We start from the raw sequence: 19,921 nt of genomic DNA on the forward strand, positions 1-19,921 counted from the left end.
TGCAGTGTATTAAATCTGCTACATGAGTCGTCTCATATCAATCTATTTCTCACTCCAACCGCCATTTTTATGTGTGATCAGAGCTGGAAGAGAGATATTCTGCTAGTGTTGTCCAGCTTTGTGGTCGCGTATGTGTGTGTTGTGCTGTATGTGCGTGTGCAATCGCAAGGAAACTATACATTCCTGCATTCCTTTCTCAAAGAAAAATATTATGTTGCGGGTTAGAGTAGATAAATCCTCTGCACACACACACACACACAGATTTTGAGGTGACATTCTGAAGGACATCTGGTGTTCCTGATTTAATGTACCCATCTCCTCCTCAACGCATATGCACAAGCATGCATCTCGCATCCAGCGTTGACAATGCAGCAGTTAACTACACAGCAGTGCTGTGGTGCAAGATTCAAGGAAGACTATACAGAATAGTTATTTGTTTCTTTTTCACCTGTCCAGTTATTAATATTAAAACTGTACATGACATAGAACCTAATTTGGTTATTTTTGTAAACTGGTGGGTGTCTGGAACCCAGTATTGTACTTAATTTATCATTCCACCCCAACATCGATTTGTGGTTATGGGAACGGAAAATGTACATCCTTGCTTACAGCTACACAACTTTGATCCACATTGACCACATAATATTATGGTTTCATCCAGAGGACAAACCATGCTGCCCATAAAACCCTGCTGTGTGTTGCAGTCTCCCTCCACTGTGCTGTTAGAGTAATGCACCCTTTTATTTGCTGCTGACTTGGGACAACCCCTCCCCCCCCTCCTTGTTTAGCTTTCACACGGGCACATGGATTGATCCACAGCTGTTATGAAATGCTAGGACAAAGGCTGAATGAAATGTAGCACCAATCAGCTATGGATTCTTGATTTAGTTAAGGTAGTTAAGCCTTAGAGAACTAGTGTTTAGGTGCCAAAAGGCTAATGAAGTAAATGACCTCAATTATCCCTGGATGCTGCAAATACGTCAATGGCTATTGTGAGAGTACAACTGAAGAATAACTAAATGTAGAGTTTACTACTGTTTTCAATAAACTACAGTTTTCAGAATGGGTAGTAAAATGTTGCTCTTCCAACAAGTTTAGGTAAGATTAAATAAGTCTGCAACAGAATCTCTGCTTACACCGACAAACATGTTACTGCCATCATGTTATTTATGTCAAACAGTTTATCCAACATGTCATTACTAAAACATTGTCAGCCCTCTAAATCTGCATTGTGGAAACGGGTGGAGCAGAGCTGGGCAAATTGTTTTAAGGTTTTGAAGTCATTACAACTAAATCGTCTCGGGTTACAAGGCGTTTAGATTGAAGCACTAGTGTATGCATGGATTTTTGTAAATAAATTGTATTGGTCATAAGGGTACCATTGTAGACATAAGCGATTTACACATTTTGACTGTTCCCTGTACAAACCTAATATTTTAAGTGCATTTTAGTTTGTGCTTGTTTTATAAATTTATTTGTGTCACAGAGCTGTTGTGAACGTTTTTTTGGAAACCCCATATAAATGCCCAGTGTGCAAAGGGTTGTTTACAATCCTAACCTGCATTTCTTAGAGTGATGCCAAAGATTCTTGCCATCTAAAAATAAATTATTTTAAAGTGTTATCGGTCAGTTATAAATACTTTTTGTGACTGATTATTTTCTACACAATAATGTCCCAATATGATAAAGTATATCCCAGCATATAGCGGAAGTCCATGGGTCTTAGTTCCTCTTTATTACTTACTTGCAAATAGTGTTGTTTTTGCATTGTGACTCCAGGTTTTTAACATGATTAACAACCAGCATGTGCTTTCAAAGCTTATTTTGACTTGTGATAGTCAAATATCAATAATAATCACAATAGGCATATTGTTTTTGTGTAAAAGTTTAATAATAGATTATAACAAAATGTGAGAGTATTTCAACAATCCTTCAAGACTAAAGCAAAATCGAAAATCAAATATTGTATTTCCTGTATACAAATGTGTATAAGTAAGAGAATCGATGAGGCACAAACTTGGAAAGTTCTGGCCCATGAAACACATGTGCACGTTACTGCTCCCACTCACGTATGAAATGTTGTAATCTGCAGTACTTTTACTCCCCTCTTGTTGCTTTCCCGGCCCTAAAACTTTGACAAAAAAAAACCTAGAGCTTTATCTGTTAAAGCACGGTCGGGCCTAGTTGAAACCACCACGTTGTCAAATATTGACTCGTAGTATTGAATTAAAAATAGGGGCAGCGGGGAAAATGGGATACAATGTGTTTACTTACATGAATTTGGGTAGGGCGGGTCTTGATATCACTGCGACCAATAGAATTGGTCGTAAATGTTAACTGACGTGGATCCCAACCAATGACTGAAGTGTACAGCTGGACAAACGCGTCCCACGACACAACGTTTTTCCCCCTCGACGTTTCGACAGAGAAACAGGGGATTTATTCCGTTTTTAGCCACTTACGCGAGCTAGCGGACAAAGGAGACACGAATTGTTTTGGTGTATTGGAGATTATTGGATTATTTTCTTCACTGTGTGTTTTTCCTGTGACGTCCGGAACCGGAGAAGAGCCGTCTCCTCCCCCCCCCGACCCGACAGCTGGTTTGCGGATTCCCTCTATAAGCGCTTGAAGTTGCGTGGTGAGTTGTTGTTATTAGTGGAGCTAGCGGCTTGCTACATAAAGAAAAGGAGGAACAACGCCGACCGGTTAACAATGTCCATTTAAAAGCAAACAATACATGTGTGTCTCCGGTACGATAGAATTTGTTTTAATAACTTGCAGACATGTCGCGGATGACGTTACTTATGGTGTTGCATCACTTAAGATCACAAAGGCTAAAAAAAAAATTATAGGGACAAATGAACTTAAGAGTCACTGCCTCCATTGGAAATAGTTGTATTGTGGTAGAACACTACAATACCGGAACACAGGTTCATTAACCTATGCAGTGTTAAATGTTAGATTCATACCTTTTCTTGGATCAGTAACACTATACTATATTGTACACTGATTTGAGCACTATGTGGGTTGATAGTATGTTGTTAATACTGTTCGTCAATTAGTCCTCCATAAGACTAAAGTAAACTAAAGTACTGAGAATTTGTCATCTATCCAGAAAGATGATTTTATTTCCAAAGCCACGCAGGCATTTGAAGTAATAAGTGTAGCTCGTGGTGCTGTGTGGCGGAGCTTCAAGGATGTTTGTTAACGTGTTGCATTCACGTACACATCGTGAGCCCGACTTTCGCCCCTCAACGTTATTGTGACGTGTGCACATGAATTGGTTTATTGGTAACCCATTGGGGGCATACAAGTTTAACTATTGGCCTTAGAGAGACGCCATTGGTGTGGATGGCGTTTTCAGCAGTAACTGCTGTGTGAGGTCAGAGCCGTGCGGCGGCCATTAGCTACCAGTGAGGCACACGCACGGCAACTCACGTGCACGCGGTACCGGTCCAGCGACGTAAACAAAGCGCAGAGACCTTCAGCTGACCACATGCGCTGAGAGACTGCGTCTCTAGTTCCTCAAACTGGACGTCATTATCCCCTTTTAAATGTACATTAGTTTGTTGCTGCTGCTTATGTATGCCGAATTTGTCAATGTACACGTTCAAACAGATTATGAAATAACAGTTGCAGCCCTAGTTACACGATCTGCAAAAAACTGAGATCCTCTAATACAACATCACCACATTTTTTTCTTTTATGAATAAGTGAGGTGTTTGTTTCAACTTTATGGTAATTTTGGTGCTGTGGGAATGTTGTTTTTACAAGAGTAGTTGCACCATTTCGTATTCAATATATATATGTACACATTGACAAACTAACCGCTCATTCACCGAACCACAACTGTAGATTAACAAATAAAACACCTAATCAGAAAAGAAAGATTCATATTATCAGTTTGATTAAGAAAGGGTTAAAAAAATCAAACCAGTATCTGTACATTTTTCTCAAAAGAAAATAGAGCCTAGTTCTTTCTCACATCCGAATGGACATCAGAGGAAATAGTGTCTGTGATTTACAGTGTTTTTCTGCTCAGAGTTCACCACAGCGGGATCTTGTTCAATCCTTATTCATCATGCACTATTATCCTCTGGGGGGATGGAAACACTGAGGTGCAATACAACTAGATGTTGGGGTGCAACGGATTGCATACCGGGCTACATCCGTTTCTGTGCATCACTGCACATATTTATTTGCACACTTAACAAATCTATTTGTTCCAATGGTATTTTGCTCAGTCTTTTTAATTTGTTCTCCACATGCAGTGTCTTACTGCTACCTCGCTGCAACCTGCATTCTAGTATTTGTCAGTGTTAGTACGGTAAAAAAACATCAAATAGAACCAACATTTTCTGAATACTACTACTATTTAGAAGGATTCAGTTATTCTAAATTCATATGGTTGAATTCACAGTATTTTCCAATGTTATACATAGATTAAGACATGCCAATATCTCACATAAAAACTGACATGTTTGCAACGTTGTTATGGACTGAATTCGAATTTTAATCCAAAAACAATCCTTAAACGTATTTTGTAAATTCTTGCTTACAGTTTTCCCAAATCTAGACCTGCAACTTAAATTTGTTGGATGAATGGATGAATACGTGTTTTGTCATTTATGTTAAAAAATAACTAATTTAAATCTTTAACTCTTTGTACACAGCATTTGTTTTGGTTGGATGAACTACTGCATATGATGGTCTTAACTTAAGTTGAGGGACGCTTTCATTTAATTGTGCTATTTATTTTACATTTTAGAATAACTGTCATATTAGCTTGTTTGTAATTCCCACATTCATGAAAAAACTTGAATGCAGCTCCACACCACGTGACCGACCCAGCGTTCTAACGTTAGCAAGGTGGCTAACAGGATTTAGCTAACTTGAGCTACGTTGCATCGCAGCGCAGAGTAATCCCCACTGGAGAAACGACGACCACGCACTGTTCGCTGTGTACTTGCTAGAACTTCGTGTAACGTTACACCTCGAAACGAGCACCTAGAGCACAATGCCAGGTAACTTTAACTTGTAAAAAGCGCAACTACTCTTCTTGTCTGTGTGAAAAGCTGCTATAATCCCCGGAGCGGAGGCTTGTTATGTTGACCTGCTTCACGGATGCTGCCATGCTGTAGCAGCGTGCTAGCGGAGCAGCCGACTTTGTTTGGCCCTTAAGCATCCGAACGGCGATTGTATTCGGGGTTTGACCTCGCTGTATGGTTTCTACGATAAATTGTCTCACCGCGTCTTTTTTTTTAGCGTGCTGCTATGCCTTCGTGTTCTTTCTTTTTCACGCCAACCCACTCACCGAATATGAAAGAAATAACCTAGCCGTGTACCCTTTGTTGTTACTGGGATAGCTTTCACCTTAGGCCCGTGCATTGACAGCACAGTTAGGTGTTCCTATTTGTATTTAGCTACGGCCAGCTAGCCGCTTAGCAATAACGTTACCTCGGCCAACACCACCCAATCCTTTTGACCAACTTTCCAGGTAGGCCCAGGCACCTGGTGTAGCCCGCTAGCAGCAGGCGTTAGCATGCTACAGGCCACTACGACACAGCTCCCGCTGCATACAGTACACAGCCGTTAACTGTTACATTACATAATCTGTCATTAAGCGGGTTATTCTCCTAATTTCAACAGTTGGTGGAGTTGCATGAATATGTCTTCGGTTTAACGTGTCTTCCAGTTTTTGTCGTCCCGCAGATTGGATCTCTGAGCGGTGAAGTTTTTTTTTTTTTTAAGATGCAGCCACCAAAGGTGTTTAGCTGTTTTTCGAAAAAATTAACAAAATACTTAAACAAGCTGTTAAGTAAACATGTTCACGTGTGTAGTTTAATATTTGAGTAACGTTACCCAACGTTAAGCATATTTTATTGTTTTCCCACTTAAACTGTTGAACGTTATGAATATTGAGCATGAAATGGGTGACGTGGGGACTTATTTTTTTCACTGGCGTCCAAAATTATTTTCCACGATCAACGTTGAATAATGGGTTGTTTTTTGTGTAATTGTTTCTTCCTCAAAACGTCAATCTTTGGTAGAAGTGTCCTTCAGTTGCCCAGAGCCCACAGTTATATGGTAAAATGTCTTAATTCTTCGCCTCACGCGCCCTAAACCAACATTTTGATATCCAAAACGTTCTCGGTTCAATTTATTCTTAAGTTGCTGCTTGATAAATTAATCAGCATTACATGTTTTGATAGCTACATTTGGGGCTTTTCCCCCAGTCTTTTCTACCAATAATAATAATAATAATAATAATTTTCAATTCCCAAAAGGTCTTCTGTCATCCTGGTTTATCAACTACTCATTAAAAAGTAAATATTTCAAGTTGGGGGCTGAAAAACTTCAGGGGATGTTGAACAATCAACAGATAATTTGCAATGACCGGGAACTCTTAATTGCTCACATGACCTTTCTGTGTGTGCCTTCTGCAGAACAGGTTTTTACTTCTCCACAGTCATAGTGGATTCTATGCTCCTCTAACAGCAACTAATTATTACATGGTGACCAACGCCTCGTTATGCACTGTGAACATGTGAAGTGGTACATGTGCTACATAATGGCACAGTCCTCCCTGTCGCCACTTCTACGAGTTCCTGAGTATTCACCTGCCATGCACTCATGTGTTGCCCAATGAGAGGCGTGTTTACAGTGACCCATAATTTGTTTAAAGGATTGGGACACATACTTGTTAGCTTCATCAATTTAACACTACTTTTTAGGAGGTGTCTTTATTCTCTCACTGCAATTCCTGGTTATATTAAAGAATTGTGGATTTGTTTAAACTGTTTGGTAAACTTAATGAGTTGATGGTCTTTGTTGATGAATTAACATTTCTTTTACCAGATTTTGTTTGCCACCCTCTGACTCTATCCTAACTGACTCATGGCTACGCTAACGTAGGGAACATTTTGTTTTGATCTCTGCTCTGTGTAATTAGACGGCTTTATCATTGTCCTCAAATGGACAGAAACACTTGACAGCGTCGAGCGAGGCAGACACACCCTCCTTGTAGTCTAGTAACCTACTTAAATGTTCCCTTGGGCTCCTCAGAAGGACAGCGCGTCCGAACCGTTACCGTGTACAGTTGGCAGCACTTCACCGCGGGTCAAACTCCGCTCTCGCGGGTTGACTGTGTCACATTGACCGAGGCACAAACGGCAGGAATCCGTGTCTGCGTCACGGTATTTCCTGTTTGTTTTTTGGGGATATCAGGCGCTTGCTGTGAAGCTACTGGGAGTTTGTCCTCACAAGAACAAGACAGTGTGCCTGCATCAGGCTGACCCCAGGGCTGTGTGCGCTGCTCAGTTGAGATCATCCTTTTTTTTCTCCTTCTTCTCTCCTTGCTGCGAGGCCCTGGTTGAGTCATGACAAGTCTGTTTCAGCCGGCTGGCCGTATGACGACTGTCATTTGAGTGGGCCTCTCATCTGAGCAGGAGCTCTTTGTTACAGGGGTAGACTTGCACAAAAAATGATGGCTAATCACAATTTGTTTTAATGAATTCACAATTCTGATAGGCTGATCAAACGCAAAGGCCATTTAAACACTAAAAGTAGGAAAGAATAGAAGTTCTTTATATAGAGGGCTGTTTAGATCGCAGACGTCCGATGTCGCGTGTGTGTATTTTCCTTGATGATGATGCAATGAGGCGTTTCACCACAGCATTAAATTCACTAACCCCCAAACAATTGATTCGTGAGATGCCGACAACTCCTCCGTTATGTTTGTGGTAAGTTTGAGATGTCAGACAGGTGTTGATGCTGGTTTCTTGATGACCTGATGAAGACTATTCTGCTCTTCGGTGCAGTGTTTGCCGTATCGGTTTGGATCTGATACATCGCAGCCCTGTTTATTAGATAATGCTAATGAATAGAAGATAAGTCAGAATTATCTGGCTTCTAAAATGAATTAGCGGTGCGTGCCTAAATTCAGCATGTATTTTCAATCCATCCTTAAAAGGTGACGGAAATTCCAGTTTTTATTGATTTGTTGTAGTCCACTTTTTTACCTGATTTTCTAATTATTGCTCTGATGTAACTGCTTCCCGTGCAGAGCCGGCTGAGATGAGCGGTCCAGAGGTGGCCAAGACACCGGGAGGTGGTGCTCCAGGCAAGGAGGGAAAGGAGCCAGTGGCCAATGGGCATGCAGGAGAGGGCAGCGACGCCAACCCGTTTGCTGAGTACATGTGGATGGAGAATGAAGAAGAGTATAACAGACAGGTGTGTGTGGGTCCTGCACTATGCTTTGATCGACATAAGGGACGTCGCATAAGGTCCTTTGTGTTCTTTTGCTACACCCCATGCGCACATGTCAAACAAAGGGTCATCCTTGAACATTCAGCTGGTGGGAATAAGTTTAAACAAAGTCAAAGTTCTGGTATTTTCACAAATACACACACACACACTTTCACACTGCCCCACTCTCCTCTCCTTCTACAATGAGGGATGCTCCCATCGTGCAGTTTGGCTGTTTTTATTTTGGTTTTCAAAGCAGCCCAACTTTTCTTCTCCTGCCATCTTGGTGGAAGTTCCCAGGTCAGCTGATGACTGACACCCACTCCTAGTTCTACTTTTATTACTATTTGAGTTGCATGGTTGGGTATAAATGTGTCCGTTACTAAAGAAAAAACACTTCTCATATTCAGTGCCCTTTTTCATCATTCTGTGTGTTTTTTCTGATCTCGATTTCTTGGTTGAGTCATGCACTTCAATGCCACCTCATTACCGACGAGGCTTCTATTTGGGGGGGGGGGGGGGCGAGAGACAGATTCTACTTGTCATGCAAATGATCCCTTGTATATTCCTCCTCTGTCCGCCAATGCCGTTATTCTAACTGTCACTCATCCCGCTCTCTTTATCCCGCCCTCCCCCCACTACTCACACGTGTTGTCTCCCAGGTGGAAGAAGAACTGCTGGAGCAGGAATTCTTGGAGCGCTGCTTCCAGGAAATGTTGGAGGAGGAGGACCAGGATTGGTTCATCCCTTCACGTGACCTCAATAACCAGGGGGTGGGGCAGCTGCAGCAGCAGCTCAACGGCCTGTCCGTCAGCGATCACCATAACAACCTGGAGGAAGTGGCGGTGAGTCAGCGATTGCATCTCATTTCACAACACAGAATTTTGATGAACGAGCGATGAGGTTAAACTGAATGTTTTTGCTCTTTTCCTGCAGAGGAAGAGCATCTTGAATCCCGAAGCAAAGGAGTTTGTCCCGGGGAAGAAATACTAGGAGTCCCCCTCACCCCCATGGAGCCTCCATGCGCGCGCACACACACACCAGTCCTCACATACCCTCAGAGACTCTGGCGGCCACGCCCGCACACACACACTGATACACACACTCACACACACTTGAAGTCAAAGGCGTGCTGGCGGGCCCAGTTGGGGGGTGGGGGGATTTCTTTTTTCTTTCTTTCTTTTTGTTTCTTTAATCTTTTATTTCCTTTTTGTTTCTTGTATACTGAGGGACATTGGGAACGGGTGGGGGAGGGGTGTAATACCAGCACCGCCTTGCAGCGGGCGCTCATCATTGCATTTCAGATGACGTCGTTGAGGCTTACAGAGCATGCAGATCTCATTGATTTCACCGTGCAACCGAGGCAGCTACCAAGCAGTGATACAGGACAAAACATCTAATAAACATGAGAAATTACTGCACGTACGTGTTCATTTGTGTACTGTCGGAAAAAAACATGGTCCGAAGGTTAAGGGTCTCCATGACAGTGAGGATAGAGAACGATTTCCGGTGTCTTGATGGGTTCCTGCAGCTGCTCTGTTGCGTCATCACGGTCGGTCAAGCTGGTTAACGTTTGCGCCTATTTTGTCATATGTTCATGTGACATCACAGCTCTTGTGCGCTTTTTAGAAATGCGCGTTCTTTATTTGTATTTGCGGCGGCTCCGTTCCAAACCAAATTACAGACCCCATCCCGCCCAGCACGCTTGTTTTGAAGTGATCTTAACAGACACGGACAAGTGTAATCATGGATTAGAAGTTATTTTCCCAATTTATGTGGAAGTCCATGTTTATCTTTTGTCCAGCTTATTAGAACGCAGTGAGTTTCTCCATCATGCATCAAGTTGAGTTAAGCAAGACATAGTAGAGGGAAGCTCAAAGATTTGTGAACCATAAAAAAAAGAAAAGGAAAAAAAATGACTTCAGTTCTCATTATGTTCAGTTTTTGTTTTGTTCATGGCTTCATCCTTCAGTTCTATTTGGATTTATGAATGAGCAACCTTGTTACAGGGGGAGTATTTGGTCTGGAACAAAGTCAACAACTTGGTTTGACCGGCATCAGTGTCATCAGTGTCCATTTCCAAATCAGGTTTTAAAACCTCTCCTCATCTCTTTTTTCTTCTTCTTTTTTCTTCATTTTTTTGAGGATGAGGAATTTTGTGTCTCTACTGGGTACAGTAACCTGTGGTGTCCATTCAGGCCTGTTTGCAGGAGGAAACTTAAGGAGACAATATTGTCATGGCCAATCAGAATAAAGCAGTATGGAACACATGGCAGACAGTATGGCTTCCTTGCTGTTCTTCTCTTTGTACATTGACTTTTTTTGAGGAAGTTCTTCTTAACCATAACTCTTTGTTGTTGTCTGGCTTTCCCTGGAGCATCGGCCCTCAGTATGATCTCCGTTTAAGTTGTAAAACATTCAGGAAAAGGTTGTATATGTGAAGGTGCTTTCTAGGAAACCCAGATTCCCATCAACAGTAAACATGAATTATTTAGTACGTTCTAGTTCTCGGCCGTCTTGGGTTGAAAATGCAGAGACGATATTGTCGCTGTGTGTTCTCGATGCCACTGTTTATTTGTGGCATTAGTGACGATGTCTTTCTGTGTTTTTACTGTAATAGCAGACACTTGTGCACTCGATTTGATTTGAGTAACAAGTACACAAGTGTGTTCTTAAATGGGCAGTAGAGAAGGTGTAATCTTGGTTAAATGGAACTTCCTCACACAGTGTTGGACCGCACAATGGCGCCCTGGTGAAGCCAATAGGAATGTCCGCCAGGTGGATTGTACAACATGAAATCATTTTTGGTGATTTTGTTTAGATGCGTTAGATGACAGAAGCCGTTTAAAAAAAAAAAAAAGTAAAAAGGTCCAGAAGACACAGAGTATGAATTTCAATACAAATAAAAATAATGAAAAAAGAAGAATAAAGATGTGAAAGACAAATGCTCTGTGTTGGTCTTTTGTCACTTTTTGATGCACACTTCTATTCTTTTTAAAGATTCGTTTAAAAAAAAGTCTACCTGGATAGGGGGGGGGGGTGCGGGGAAACAAAACCTTTTATTTTTCTTGGACGGTTGGTGATTAAGATGCATTTTTTGGAACTCTTCATAGCCTTTTGTCCAGATTAAGCGTTTGCTCTTGACCTGAGAAGCACAAATACGTACTTTTTAGAAGCTGTCCCTGAGCTTTCTATTGTACCCCAATCCTTCTGATGTTCAAATTTTCTGCACAGCTACAAATTTGGTAATCTGGCACCTTGTAAAATCTGTCTGCCAAGAAAGACTGTGATATGATTTAAAGGGAACTGCGCCTAAATCACCTCCAAGAAGAAATGCATCCTCTTTAAGAGTATTTTGTTAATATGGAGCCTGGCCCTGAGCCGATTGCATCAGTTATGAACAATGTGGAGCAGTTTCAAGCTGATTAAAGATGCCGATGTGTTTAGACAATTTGAATTCTCAGCAGATATCAAAGTTTAATCAGGTTTTGGCCGATTCTGTTGCACGTTTCATTAAAAAAAGGTTTTTACCCCTAAAAGTCATGACTAAAGTAACGACTCTTGCTTTGCATTTAGGAAGACGACAAAACATCAGACTAAACATAATCATCTTCCCTCTACCAACGAATGGGACTCGTGTCCATGGCGAAGGTCAGAACACCGCCATCAGCCTTCGATTACACGAAGGACGTGGAGATTGCTACACGTGTTGCTTTGGCAGCTAAACAAGCCCAGTTCCTGATGATGTAGGTATTTATTTGACCATCTAGTCACATTGAGATAGTGTGGCCCAGTTTTTAATGTTTAAACTAATTAAAACAAGCATCCTGTTTAGTGCAAAAAACAAAACCAAACACATTTTTTTTCTTGTTTAATGCTAATTTCGTAATGTGCATTTCTCCCCATTGCTCGCTCCTTCCCTTCTAGGCCTCCTGCCTGCAGGTCGCCCAAACGAAGCGGCCCTCGATGCAGACGGGAGAAAAGACATCTTGCCTTTCGGAGAGGCAGGGTCCGCCATACAACAGGGTGGTGTCCACCTCGTCCACTGCTGTTGAGCAGGAGATGTGGTGCTGTGTCGGTGTTGGGCTACTTCCTCATTGTGGAGCTGTAGGAGCCTGGAAAACCCGCACCGATCTCTCAAAATGAAGATTGTTAAGACTATCTGACTGATTCTAAGACGACCTCGAGAGCAAACGAGCATCAAGACCTGGTCTATTTAGTCTCATTCTGCGGGCCTCACACCAAAGGTCTCCATCCGATAGAAAAAGCACGTCATCACGCTTGTATGATGACCTTGGGGGTCCCTGAGGTCATTGTATTAAATCATCTCTGCTCTTCTGCTAAAAATGTGTTTGACATTGTACCAGAAGACACATTTTTATTCTGTTAAAAATAAATGAAATTGCAACTGGAGAAATGCCCATTTTCTTTATATTTTCACAATGGAAACCCCCTGTTTGGTGTGTTCACATGTACATTTCAATTAAAACCCTGGCAACAGTCATGTCATTAAAAGAAATAAACGAATATAAAAATATGGTTACGGTCGGAAGCTGAGCTCCAACTGTATCCACGGGAACATTTAGAATAGGGACAACTGCATGTACTTTTACTTTTAAAGTAACGTTTGGAGATGAAACTGCTGTACTTGCACTTATTGCATTTCAGAATACTGAACTTGTAAGTTTAAATTTAATCAAGCAAAGAATCTGAATACTTGCCTCATCCCGACACGGTGACAACGAGCCCATTTGAGTGCCTCTTTAAGTGCCGCCACCACATGGTTTACTGTTGTGCCGTGACTCATCTTCAGCCCGAGTATCCTGAGGCGAGATGCCTTGAACGCCGCCTCCGGTTGAATGGCTTTTTAATTACGCGGAAACCCGTTCAAGTACGGGTGATCAGACGAAGGAGCAGAATTTGGACGGGTTTGACAATACACACGCACAATGTTGTTTTTTTTTTTTTCTTCTGCTGTGTATTGAGACAATAGTTGAGATTCAGAGATGAGGATAACGTATCTGGTGGCGAGGAACTTGATGATGGTGAATGTCCCTCCGCTGCATCTGAAGCTGGGCCCACTAGAGACACAACGCACGCAAGGGAGTAAAGGAGAAACATAGAGGAGAATGGGCTAGTGGTTGGTAATACCCGCACACACACACACACGCACGCTTACCCCAGCAAAGTACCTGGCTTGGTACTCTGTGAGCGGGAGCATCCCGCTGGGCTCTGTGCTGCGGAACGTGGGCTGAGCGTGGCCCAGAGGAGGTATGCTGCTACGGCAGATGCAGGGAGGGGAGGTATTCACCTCGAAGCAACAACAACGGGGGTTCTCAGTTTCGCATGCACAGCTGGGACGGACGGAAAAGGTCAAAAGGCAACATGTGTGAGAAGAAACAAAATTGAACGTGTTAAGAGGTGTATTGTATAAAGTGAGCATTGGGCCTGTTTTTTACCAACTACGCTGCCTAGAAGTTTGCTGTAAGAAGGTCCTATCTCTCAATCCAATAGCGCTCTGCATGCCCCTCAGGTAGGCCCCGGTAACCCAATTTCCAGCATCTAATCAATGGAGGGGATAAACGGCCATTTACTCAAGACGTTCATTCGTGCGAAATTGCCGTACCGTGTGTTTCTGTGTGCGTGTGACAGAGGGCTGTTCTACTCTTGGTTGTGATGGAGGCCACAGGAAGGTCGAGCAGGCGCTGCAACCCGGCTTCTCTGCAGACAGATCTGAGGAAATCTTTGCAGTAGGCCGGACCGATGTGGGATGACAACAACATTACACCTAAAAGTGCACAATTTATGAGAACTAAGTGTGGTTCTGCACTTTAAAACTGGTTTTCAAAAAGTACAAGCCAAAAATAACAAGATGAATTAAATAAAAATTGCCAAAGAACCGAATGTGATCTTACCCTCCTCGTAGAGAACATTACTCTTCCTCCAAAGCACATATTGCGCCTCCTGCTGCTCCGACACATTTGCTGTTAAAAGAAAATACCCTCAATCCAGCTGCTAGCTTCACTGTGTGTGTGTGTTTGACCCCGAGACCCTTCTTACCGTCTCCACCACAGACGTAGTGCAGCTGACCTTTCTTCTCCTCACCAGGTAAAGGCCTAACCTCCCTTTCAACTCCTATTTCCCGTGCACCTGCCCCCGTCGGGGGGGAGCCAACAAACGCAGACGCCTCGGACACGGAAGGATAGACTCCCAAAGGACGCAAGGGGCCAGGGAAGAAGCGGGAACTTGTGGGAGGCTGAAACATAGAGGCCCGTGACTGAGGATGGTGATGTTTATGGTAACAGAGAGCGTGTTAGAAAAGAAGAAAAAAAAAAACATGGTACATGCGTGTGTCGTTCACCTGTGGACAGCTAGTAGAGCCGTAGATGCTGTTTGACGTCTTGTAGAAGTATTGATGAAATGCAGGCCAGGTTTCACAACGACTCTATGAAAAGACCGAAATCAACTGGTCGGTGAGTCAGCATGTCCATCAATGAAGATCTCTCAGTGTGCCTATTCATCCATCCATCCATCCAACCTGGGTAGTGTTGATGCATGCAGGGGCAGCTGCAGCTTCACATCTGGGCCTCGGCTGGTTGACCTGCAGGTGGCACTCACTGAAGGGTTTGTAGTCGCGGCTATAAGAGGTGATAAATCTCTCCAAAGGCATCAGCCCCACAAACTGGATGAGAGAAACATGCATTGATACAATGAGTCATCCATTCTATAATGCATTTCTTTTTGGCCTCCACACAAAAAAAGCAAACCTGAGTTGTGTTTATTTGCTCAAGCTCTGATTACTAGTTAAATTGGTAACAGGTGTTTTCATGCCTCCTTCTGTATGCAGGTGATTAGTAGTTTGGTATTTCAACGGTTTTTAATGTGTCTTATAATGACCGCTATTAAATTATTGAATCGCTTATTAATAACTGTGTTTAAAGTGCTTGTTAATAGACGTTTGTCGGCGAAATGCCTTTATGTGCAGCTTATCAGTTCACCGAGTAGCATTAGCCAATTAGCTCATCTGCAGCTCTCATGGCTGCACAAAGTCGGAGTGTCTCCCGATGCATTAAGTTAAGTTGCTTTAGCTGATAGGCAGGTGTTTATTTCGCCTCACTTTCACTGCTTTCGTAGCAATTCAGCCACACCGGGGACATTTGGGCGAAAAAGCTAAAACGGAATAATCAGTGGCGAATTTAGTGGAGAATTAAGCGGCTTCAAGGCCACCTGTTGGCTCTTGGCTTCAGGTGTTACTGGACTCAACAGATCTGAAAGAAAATCGAATATTTATTTTATATTCTCAAGGTTAAATTATATCCCAACGTTGCGTATTATGGTTAATAAGGTTAAACTCAAGAGTTTTAAATCTTTTGTGTGTCCACTTCGCAGCTTGTTCGTGCTGCCCTCTAGTGGCCAAACATCAGTCAACATTAAGGTGATGCTGTGTTAAACCCCTCTAAGACACTGCATTATAATCACTGTATTCTAGTATATATAGATTACTTACCTAATGACGAGGTAAGAATTTAGATGAATTTCAGAACATACACTAGATGTATTAGGAGTAAGTAACAGTAAAGTTGACTGACATAGTGTCATGCTGTGGAAGGCCATAGCTGTAGCAGCATGTTTATTTTTAAACATTTTTAGTTGCCTTCTCATTTCAGTACAAAACATACCTGGAGAAACATTAAAGACAACGCACGCAGTTTCACAATTCAATCCCAGGCGAGACAATTAGTGATGACTGACACAAATCAACTTCAAATCCCACAGTGTTTACCTTCAGGTGAGTGGCAGGAATCATCAGATGTTTTTTTGGATCCCTCTCCAGTAGAATAATCCCAGCACTGAAACTGAGCTAAACTGAAAGACATCAGTGGAATGTTGCTGCTGCTGCTGTTATTAATTGAATTTGATTCATTATGCCGATCTTGGTTACATTGGCAGCACACACGATAACTGATCCTTTACTTCTGCTGTAGTTCACATACAGGCCAGGTACTGCACAATAATACAATGGTGCTGTTCAATGAACAGTCTAAAGGGCAATGGTAAAGAGAAGGGCTCAAAGAACCAGAGCACGACTGAGTCAAACAGTTATTTGAAAGCCCCCCACGTCGGCGATGTTGCATACCGTCGAACCACGTTCACGCATCTTAGATCTGCTGTTTAAATTTTGTGCACCCGGCATCAGATGTAATTTAATAAACAGAAAAACCTCAATGCTTGTCGTTTTGACTTATTGTTTTACGGATTCTACGGAATCAAACAGTCCAGTTTTAGCATGACGACTGAAAATATGAATCCAAGTTTAAAAAAGAGCCATCATCCAAACGTGACAGTATTTTTGAGCGGCTTTATATAATTATATATATTTTTATGTTAAACCTCTGCTGATCGTAGACAAGCTTCTTTGGACGAGAACTCTTCATAAGATGATCAAATTCATTTAGTGGAGGGTTCTTAATAGCAGTAGCCACCAGTAAAGAAACAATACTGCAAACATCCTTCAAAAACTATATCAAGTTTTACATTTCTCTGCCTAGGATAAGTATAAAATATCAACAGTTAGGATTTCAAAACCTACAGATATTAACAACACTGAAGGAGTTGTCTGTTAACAATTAACAGTCGATTTTATTATACATGTAAACAAGTATTGCGAAAGTGCAAAGATTTATGAAATGAAATTTATGCAGATGTGGAAAATGTTCAACCACCTCCTTGGTATCTTGTGGTGAGAAAAAATCCACATTATTACACAATCATTATTAACATCATCTTAAGAGAGGCGTAGAACTTTCTATTGTACAATAAGATTTCCCTTTAGTTAAACATTGATTGGTTAAGATTCACAGAAGGTGCAGCTGCAGTCTCATTGGATGCTGTTAAAAGTGTGTTTGTAGAAGACTTTGGCATTAGCGTGGTAATCCATGGTTAACCTTTTGTCAATACTCTGAGCCCCAAGACTGGCGCCGCCCAGGGCTGACGACTGCTGCAGAATCAGGAGGCAGTAGCCATGGAAACGGCCCTTGAACTTGCCAGATGACGCCACTTCATCCAAAACCTCAGTGAACCCTAATCAGAGATAAAGAAATACAGAAAGGAAAAGCCGATGCTGAGATTTGGAGGAACTTTCCATTTCTTTATCGCTTTCAAACTCAAAATAATGGAAAGACCAGTTAAGGAAATGTATGGGCCACTGACCAGACTTCAGAAGCTCCCAGCTCTTCCAAACTGACCCCACACACAGAACATGGAGGCCGAGGTCACCACTCAATAAAGGCTGTCGCCAGAGAGGGTAGAATAGAGTCACGTGTGAATGCTTATAACCGATGAGTGGAAGCAGAGTGTGTGTGTGTGTGTGTGTGTTTGTCTGTACATTACCTCTTGTGCTGCTGGTAAAACTGCTTCCACATGTTTTGCCAGGACTCTCCCCGCCTGAGTAAACACATATCGACAGAGAGCGTCCCCTGCGTCTGCACCTACATGCACACAAATACGTTTTATTCAACCTTCCACTCTGCCTGCCACCTTGCAAGAACTAAGCAGGAAAGGATTTGCCGCCTACCTTCAGCCAGCTTTTTGCACAAACCGGCAAAGTGGGATTTCTGGAAGTTTCTGTAGAGGTGTGGCAGCATCCCCATCAGATTTGACACCTTTAATAAGTATTAATTCAAGGTATATTTCTTAACCTGACTGGCACACTTCCGAAAACTTCGAAAAGCGGATATCCTTGCATCACTGCTGTTGCAATCTCACCTGAAAGTACTCTTCCATTGCCTTTCTGACATGCGTAACATCATGAGGAGGAGCAACCAGGTTGTCCAAGGCGTCAAACACTGTCTTCACCGCCAAGTGAGAGATCCAGAATGCTGAGAAAGACGACTGAAAGGTTTGGACCAAATCCGTAAAGCTATACATCATTCATACACATATTGCCATGGTTACCTCCTCCCTCGTCCCCCATCATGTGACCCCAGCCTCCACAGCCGATCTGTGAGCCATCAGGATTGACTAGCTTGCAGTTAGAACCGGTCCCTGATATCAACACAACACCTCCTGCGGATAAAACAGAGACAGTCTGAGTTGACTGCTATTATATGACAATAACTATGGCTGCATTGATGTCATCAAGCCATAAAGTGTGAAAAGACACACTATAAATAATATCACTTTGATTCAGCCACACCTAAGGGGGCAAAGTCTCACTCACGCTTCCTTGTCATAACATTTTAAGATTATGTTTTCAAATAGAACTGATATTAATGTAGATGGTACGAAACCTCCAGCAAAGTTTAGTGGAAGTTTTGTGCTGAGGATTGACTGAACTACAATGAAAGAAATAGAAATAGACTAGTCACCGCAATTGCTGGCGGTCGCCATGGCGCCAATTGCATCCGTGGTGATGAAGTAGTGCTGGCTGAGAGTTGGGAAACGTTGCTTCATGTCGGCAATCAGTTTGTCGATGGCAGCTTTCTGCTCCCCTCCGCTCAGAGACATGCCCTGCACATACAGAGGAGCAGGGTTTAGAAAAGGTCCACTTGTTTCGTCCTCGGTCACTTTAATTGGAGGTTATTGTATGGTTTACAAACACTTTTGACTCACCAACGAGCACAGTGCCGTGTTCGGATCCAGCCCTGCCTCCTTCTTGGCTTTTTGGACCATGTCGTTGATGGTTTCAATACATTTGTCCACCCCAACCAACTGCATCAACATGGTCACACACATCTCCGTGCAATCAGGCTTTTCGGGTTTAATGCAAAGTAAATATACACGACATGCACAAACTCCCCAAATGTATCCATTCTTAACATTACCCAATGGTTAGTGGATGGCCCCTTTGTCTCGGCCAGGATCCTTCCATCTTCTGCCACCAGCACCGCTTTGGAGTGGGTCCCTCCACTGGACACAGAGAGTGGGATGAGAGAAACACAAACACATACATACTGTATATATAATTTGGTATGTACAATATTATAAATAACTATCAAGAAAACACAAACCGATAAGCATATTCTGTGATATACAAACGGACAGGAAAGGCAGCAAAGACACAAAACACAAAATGGCAAAAAAAAGTTTTAAAAAACAACAGCTATTTGTTCATTGCTAAACATTGAGAGGAGCCGGTCACGAGACACAGAGCAAAAAAACTGCCCCGGTCAGGAGACTAGTCCATGGACTGAAACTAAAAAAGTAACAGCTAGCACTGTACATTTCTCGGTGACAACTAGAAACAACTCGAATAAAAACCTGCAGCACACACACACGCGCATTTGCCGACTGTGACTAAGTCCGTGTTTGATGTACATTTTAATTCATTCTCACCCCTCTACTCCACCGAACACTGACGCCATGTCTTACTTCCTGTTTGAGGTCCAGGCAGTGCACAAATATCGCGAGAGGGACAATGAACTCCAACCTGCAGTAATAGTAAACTACCAGCAGGTGACATCGGTGTCATTTTCATGTGAAAACATGGCGCGACTGATTCAATTCACATATTTTTATGTTATATTGTATAATGCCGACATAGTATCCTTGAAATATCTAAAGGGAGGAAATTGGTCTTACTTGTTTGAATAAGAAATAGTTGCAGTTATGCAGTCATGCTATAATATCCTGCAGGTTATTTTCCAAAATACACATCATCTATAGTTACATGCAG

The 19,921-nt window shown here is 42.4% G+C and overlaps 2 protein-coding genes across 5 annotated transcripts; one reads left to right on the forward strand and one right to left on the reverse strand.

Moving 5' to 3' along the window:
- The first annotated feature begins 2,363 nt into the window (after positions 1–2,363).
- paip2b (poly(A) binding protein interacting protein 2B) lies at positions 2,364–11,114 on the forward strand. 2 transcript variants are annotated; one of them, XM_037478925.2, is made up of 4 exons: positions 2,364–2,638; positions 8,066–8,232; positions 8,910–9,092; positions 9,184–11,114. In XM_037478925.2, the coding sequence occupies exons 2-4, from the start codon at positions 8,077–8,079 to the stop codon at positions 9,238–9,240; spliced, it is 396 nt and encodes a 131-aa protein (XP_037334822.1). In that variant the 5' UTR covers positions 2,364–2,638; positions 8,066–8,076; the 3' UTR covers positions 9,241–11,114. The 2 variants fall into 2 exon arrangements, with proteins under 2 accessions (XP_037334822.1, XP_037334821.1); XM_037478924.2 differs by lacking the exon at positions 2,364–2,638 and adding an exon at positions 4,863–5,024.
- Positions 11,115–16,857: 5,743 nt separating this feature from the next.
- nagk (N-acetylglucosamine kinase) lies at positions 16,858–19,724 on the reverse strand. Of its 3 annotated transcripts, none has more exons than XM_037481143.2 (10): positions 19,582–19,724; positions 19,071–19,155; positions 18,859–18,957; positions 18,615–18,756; positions 18,202–18,312; positions 18,013–18,125; positions 17,822–17,909; positions 17,638–17,735; positions 17,458–17,536; positions 16,858–17,328 (listed from the first exon to the last, which is right to left on the reverse strand). In XM_037481143.2, exons 1-10 carry the CDS (start codon positions 19,608–19,610, stop codon positions 17,126–17,128), a joined length of 1,047 nt encoding a protein of 348 aa, XP_037337040.2. In that variant the 5' UTR covers positions 19,611–19,724; the 3' UTR covers positions 16,858–17,125. The 3 variants fall into 3 exon arrangements, with proteins under 3 accessions (XP_037337040.2, XP_062417710.1, XP_062417727.1); XM_062561726.1 differs by having other exon boundaries at positions 19,564–19,598; XM_062561743.1 differs by lacking the exon at positions 19,582–19,724 and adding an exon at positions 19,257–19,280.
- Positions 19,725–19,921: the final 197 nt, after the last annotated feature.

Source organism: Pungitius pungitius, chromosome 1 (genome assembly GCF_949316345.1).
Source record: "Pungitius pungitius chromosome 1, fPunPun2.1, whole genome shotgun sequence".
Classification (NCBI taxonomy): Eukaryota; Metazoa; Chordata; class Actinopteri; order Perciformes; family Gasterosteidae; genus Pungitius; species Pungitius pungitius.

Excerpts from the sequence above, each read along its gene's own strand:
- paip2b (XM_037478924.2), top strand. Across the intron at positions 8,233-8,909 it reads AAGAAGAGTATAACAGACAG|GTGGAAGAAGAACTGCTGGA; the intron begins GTGTGTGTGGGT and ends GTTGTCTCCCAG. Across the intron at positions 9,093-9,183 it reads ACAACCTGGAGGAAGTGGCG|AGGAAGAGCATCTTGAATCC; the intron begins GTGAGTCAGCGA and ends CTTTTCCTGCAG.
- nagk (XM_037481143.2), bottom strand. The coding sequence starts at position 19,610 with ATGGCGTCAGTGTTCGGTGGAGTAGAGGG. Across the intron at positions 18,313-18,614 it reads GGCGACCGCCAGCAATTGCG|GAGGTGTTGTGTTGATATCA; the intron begins GTGACTAGTCTA and ends TTTTATCCGCAG. Across the intron at positions 18,126-18,201 it reads GATGGGGGACGAGGGAGGAG|CATTCTGGATCTCTCACTTG; the intron begins GTAACCATGGCA and ends CGTCTTTCTCAG.